Source organism: Rhinoderma darwinii, chromosome 8 (assembly GCF_050947455.1).
Source record: "Rhinoderma darwinii isolate aRhiDar2 chromosome 8, aRhiDar2.hap1, whole genome shotgun sequence".
Classification (NCBI taxonomy): Eukaryota; Metazoa; Chordata; class Amphibia; order Anura; family Rhinodermatidae; genus Rhinoderma; species Rhinoderma darwinii.
Window position 1 is genome coordinate 30,325,975 of NC_134694.1, and position 6,000 is coordinate 30,331,974.

General features: G+C 44.4%; 1 protein-coding gene across 1 annotated transcript in view; it reads right to left on the bottom strand.

The window, feature by feature from the left end:
* ASTN2 (astrotactin 2) overlaps positions 1-5,430 on the bottom strand; it is a 647,867-nt gene extending 642,437 nt beyond the window's left edge. Inside the window, exon 1 of the mRNA XM_075835545.1 lies at positions 4,381-5,430. Coding sequence (XP_075691660.1) covers positions 4,381-4,651 — 271 coding nt within the window. The 5' untranslated portion in view covers positions 4,652-5,430. The remainder of the gene's footprint in view (positions 1-4,380) is intronic.
* Positions 5,431-6,000: the final 570 nt, after the last annotated feature.

The window sequence follows — 6,000 nt, forward strand, 5'->3', positions numbered from 1 at the left end:
TTCAGCGGACTCACGCGGAGTAAAAAACACGCACATATCCGCACGGCCCCATAGACTAATATAGGTCCGTGCGACGCGCGTGAAAATCACGCGCGTTGCACGGACGTAATTCCCGTTCGTCTGAATAAAGCCTTAGTTATATCTGCTTCTTAGTTATATCTGCTTCTTAGTTATATCGGTTTCTTAGTTATATCGGTTTCTTAGTTATATCTGCTTCTTAGTTATATCTGCTTCTTAGTTATATCTGCTTCTTAGTTATATCTGCTTCTTAGTTATATCTGTTTCTTAGTTACATCTGCTTCTTAGTTACATCTGCTTCTTAGTTACATCTGCTTCTTAGTTACATCTGCTTCTTAGTTACATCTGCTTCTTAGTTAGATCTGTTTCTTAGTTACATCTGCTTCTTAGTTACATCTGCTTCTTAGTTACATCTGCTTCTTAGTTATATCTGCTTCTTAGTTATATCTGTTTCTTAGTTATATCTGTTTCTTAGTTATATCTGCTTCTTAGTTATATCTGCTTCTTAGTTATATCTGTTTCTTAGTTATATCTGTTTCTTAGTTACATCTGCTTCTTAGTTACATCTGCTTCTTAGTTACATCTGCTTCTTAGTTACATCTGCTTCTTAGTTACATCTGCTTCTTAGTTACATCTGCTTCTTAGTTACATCTGCTTCTTAGTTACATCTGCTTCTTAGTTATATCTGCTTCTTAGTTATATCTGCTTCTTAGTTATATCTGCTTCTTAGTTATATCTGCTTCTTAGTTATATCTGTTTCTTAGTTATATCTGCTTCTTAGTTATATCTGCTTCTTAGTTATATCTGCTTCTTAGTTATATCTGCTTCTTAGTTATATCTGCTTCTTAGTTATATCTGCTTCTTAGTTATATCTGTTTCTTAGTTATATCTGTTTCTTAGTTATATCTGCTTCCTAGTTATATCTGCTTCTTAGTTATATCTGTTTCTTAGTTATATCTGTTTCTTAGTTATATCTGTTTCTTTCCTCTCTCGGTTTCAAAAATAATATCCATTAAAAGAGCATTCCCATTCATAGCGTATGCATTTGATGTGCCATTAATGCCTCATCATTGGGGGTCCACCGCCCTACAATCATAAAGGGGGTAATGGTTGTAAAAATACATAAATCTATTGAACTCAACCTATTTTCCTGCAACTAATCCATCTAAGGGGGAGTTTGCACCGCGTTTTATGGCAGGCAGAAAAAAATCTGTTTTTTAGCTGTTTAATCAAATGCAAAAATTGTGGGCAAATACCGCCGTAAAAAATGCTCCAAACGAGCGTTGTGGGGTTTTTCTGCCTCCCATTGATTTCAATGGGAAGTTGGTGGTAGAGACCGCTCAAAGAAAGGGCATACCGCTTTTTTACGAGCCGCCCAGGAAAATAAAAGCCTTCCCTTGCGGTTTGGGACGTTTCTCGGCGCTGATTTCAAGGCCGTCCCGCCATTCTCAGGATAGACATTTATAGTGTGTCAAATTGAAATGTTACTTGTGTAAAAATCCCTTTTATGGCAGCTATTATTTGCTTAGGCGTTGTCATCCAGCTTTCTTACACTTCTGAACGGTATGCCTGCCTAGTTATACAGGGACTCTAGTGCAGAATAATAGGCAGACCTGCCATAGGAGGGTAACACTGGGTAACAACCACTGTGGGAACTGTAATGTCAGACATATTGGCTATTACTTTGCTAATCCTAAACCCAGTATCATCACTTCATTTAAATCCCTGGACTGACATTTTAAACCCTTCCACTGATCAGCCAACAAAACATCCACAAACGCCCAATTTGGGGCACATTTGCATGAACTCACGCCCTTTGAGATCAATTTTGAAAAAAGAGACATGAATCAGATAAAGCAAAAAAATAAAAAATATGAACAACTTGGAAGAAAAGAGCAAATCAGTGACTTTTATTATAGATGGAAATAAATCGGGAAGTCCAAAGGCAAATATCGAATGTATGTACAATCTACCCACATGGCACCGCCACCGAGATGCGCAGGCTCCAATAACTTACTAGTCCTTCTCAATGAATTAGAAGATCATCAAAAAGTTCATTTATTTCAGGAATTCATTTCAAAAAGTGTCTCTCATATATTATATAGATTCATTACACACAGAGGGATCTATGTTGATGATTATGGTAACAGTTAATGAAAACCCAAAATTTAGTGTCTCAGAAAATTAGAATATTATATAAGACCAATTTCAAAAATGATTTTTAATACTGAAATTTTGTCCTACTGAAAAGTATGTCCAGTATCTGCCCTCAATACTTGGTCGGGGCTCCTGTGGCATAATTACTGCATCAATGCGGCGTGGCACGGAGACGATCAGACTGTGGCACTGCTGAGGCATTATCAATGTGGCGTGGCATGGAGGTAATCAGCCTGTGGCACCACTGAGGGGTTATCAATGCGGCGTGGCATGGAGGGGGATCAGCCTGTGGCACTGCTGAGGTGTTATCAATGCGGCGTGGCATGGGGCGATCAGCCTGTGGCACTGCTGAGGTGTTATCAATGCGGCGGGGCATGGGGGGGGGGGATCAGCCTGTGGCACTGCTGAGGTGTTATCAATGCTGCGTGGCATGGTGGTGATCAGCCTGTGGCACTGCTGAGGTGTTATCAATGTGGCGTGGCATGGTGGTGATCAGCCTGTGGCACTGCTGAGGTGTTATCAATGTGGCGTGGCATGGTGGTGATCAGCCTGTGGCACTGCTGAGGTGTTATCAATGTGGCGTGGCATGGAGGCGATCAGCCTGCGGCACGGCTGAGGTGTTATCAATGTGGCGTGGCATGGAGGGGATAAGCCTGTGGCACTGCTGAGGTGTTATCAATGTGGCGTGGCATGGAGGGGATCAGCCTGTGGCACTGCTGAGGTGTTATCAATGTGGCGTGGCATGGAGGGGATCAGCCTGTGGCACTGCTGATCGCCTACATGCCCCGCCACATTGATAACACCTCAGCAGTGCCACAGTCTGATCGTCTCCGTGCCACGCCACATTGATGCAGTAATTATGCCACAGGAGTCCCGACCAAGTATTGAGGGCATCTACTGTACATACTTTTCAGTAGGACAAAATTTCAGTATTAAAAATCATTTTTGAAATTGGTCTTATATAATATTCTAATTTTCTGAGACACTAAATTTGGGGTTTTCATTAACTGTTCACCATAATCCTCAACATAGATCCCTCTGTGTGTAATGAATCTATATAATATATGAGAGACACTTTTTGATTTGAATTACTGAAATAAATTAACTTATTGACGATCTTCTAAATCATTGAGAAGGACTAGTATATCGCGAGTTGCCACTATTCACTATATACATGAGCTCCTAAATTCCGCTATTTGATAAAATCCTTGGCGCATGCGCATGTTTTGGTGTCCCGAAAACTTGCAAGAACTTTTTTTATACTTAGCTGCTACAATTCAACAACTTTGCCTTTAAAGGGGTACTCCGCTTTCAGATACTAGAATTGCATGATGAAAAGTTATGCAACTTGCTTATCCAAACCTCAAGTTGTCGTGGAGATAAGAAGCGGTCCCGGTCATGTGAAGATCCTACAGGTGCACATTACGTGTGTCCATCACATGACCAGGACAGATTTTCATCCACTGGAAGTAAACAATGAAAAATCCCATTCAACGACTGCAAACAGAGATCCTTAAAAACATGATAAATCAATCCACAAAGTATATTAGAAAATGGTATAAGTCTCATCATACAGCGAATCCACTTTATTTACTGAATCTGGAATACCCCTTTAAATCCCATCTAGCAATAACGTATTCATTGTTTTACGTCTCGAGCATTGAATCAAACTAAAACATGGATTTAGAAATGATCTGCCCACAAAAGCTTTTATCGGAGGAAAACCTAGTACATCTGTCAGTGCAGCCCAGTCTCTGAATAGAAACCTACAAGTTCATTCCAAGACAACAAGCATCAACTTCCAACAATAATGTCTTATTAGGATCTAGCGGATCTCTTCATACCAAGTGCCCCCACTATTATCATGCACATTTATGGGGTGACTTTATAAATGTCCTTCACAAACATGAGATCCACAAAACACTCTGGAAACTCCTTCTCCATGTCCTTCAATAAAGATCCACCTGCAATATGGAGACGAGATCCCAATGTTTCATCACTGACTGCCTAGTATCCGGGTAACTCCTTAGGACCCCAGTGCCCACCATGAGGAGCCGAGTCCTCCAATCACACATCCCGGACATCTGGAAACTAGAAGCCCCCTCCTCCCCATACTTTATCCCCTATACCATCCAAGCTGCCCGCGGGCCCCAGCCGTGGGACTCATAGACTCCCCCACCCCCCTCTGTGTCCCCGGTCCCTCACCCAGGGTGAAGTAGGGCGGCTCGGTATTGTGCAAGTCGTCCCTCACGGACACGCTCCCAGGCGCCTCGCTGTGGACATGCAGGGGAAGTCGGGAATCCCCAGGTCCGGGATGCACTGAGGACACGACGGCACCGCTCCAGCTGAGCTCCCGCTCTCTTAGCGCCGGTAACGTGGACACGGTGACAGTCTTTACCAAGCATCCCTGCGGGGAGGAAGAGCGGGCTATGTAGGGGAGAACAGCCAGGAGGCCCAGACATAGGACAGAGGACATCGTGCCGGGTGAGGGACGCTCCGTCTGGTGTCTTATAATCCCGGTGTATGGAATATACGGACGGACATCAGACAGGCGGCTCTGGACAGTCGCTTCCAGCCCGCTTCCTCCAATATTCCCCCTTGTTAACTCCACATCTCCCGGCAACGGACGAGCCGCGTCTCCCTCATCTCACACTGCGAGCGCCCCTTTAACTCTATGTTTCTAGCAGCCACCTCTCAGGCGTCGCTCCTGTCCATTTATTACACGCCCTCTTAACATTATGTCTCCCGGCAACAGCCAATCATTGTCAAGTACAGGGGACCACCGGGCTCCTCCTCTTGTCCATTTAAGGCTGAGTCGCCAGGCAACGACCAATCAGAGACGCCCGTTTCTGTAGAGATGCGCCAGTGATGTGGTCGCTATTAGATGTGTCTTAAAAACCGGGAAACTGTTCGCTCGGTGAAATGGAGACGTTGTGTCGGTGTAGAGGCTCCGTGTGGTAAAACGTTCAGGAGACGGGTAATGGCGGGGAGCAGAGCGCTCATCCTGCTGGAGGTTTCTAGTCACGTATTGGAAGACAGGTCTTCTATAATGTCACAGGATAATTTACCGATATCTTAAGCTCAGTCTCCCGGTCTAGAACGTGACTATGCTCGCCCGTGTTCTGCAGGCAATTCATCCTGAAGGAGCATGCCCATCTTCTTGTAAATATGTCTTAGCTGTAATAAAGTCCTTGATTCGTCCTTCTCTGCAGTCGTGTTGACATTGCCCTGTAAACCGCCCTATTAATTCATTATGAGGTAATAGAGGGGGCTCTTTATGGGACCCCCCAATAATCAGGACTGGAAAATCATTACATTGAGGCCCCGGCACATCCAGAGCAGGGGGTAATGTGAAGGTCCTGTTCATATTTGAAGCAGGGTCCCCTATCATTCATGGTCCTGATGTCCTTAAAAGGAAACTGTCAGCAGATTTGAGGTTTCAAAACTACTGACAGGGTGATATAGGGGAGGGGGAGGGCATTTTAAACATATTTTTTTCTGGTCCGAGAAAGCAATGCTTAATTCGCCCGGCGTGCCGATCGCAAGTGCCACAAGGTGGGCACATGATGTGCAAGTGCTCTTACGCTGCTTGCCTCGCCCCCCTGCTCTGAGTGACAGCTCTAGCGGTCTCTTGATTGCCCGCTAGAGCCGTCACTCACGTCAGAGAGTGGCACTAGCGATCAGTGCGCTGGAGAAATCAAACGTCCGTGTCTCGGTCATACAATTTGAATGACCGAGAAAAAAAGGTAAGTTTAAAATGCCTTCCACCTCCCCTATATCACCCTCAAAACTGCTGACTGGTTCCATTTAAAGGAGCAGTTCAGC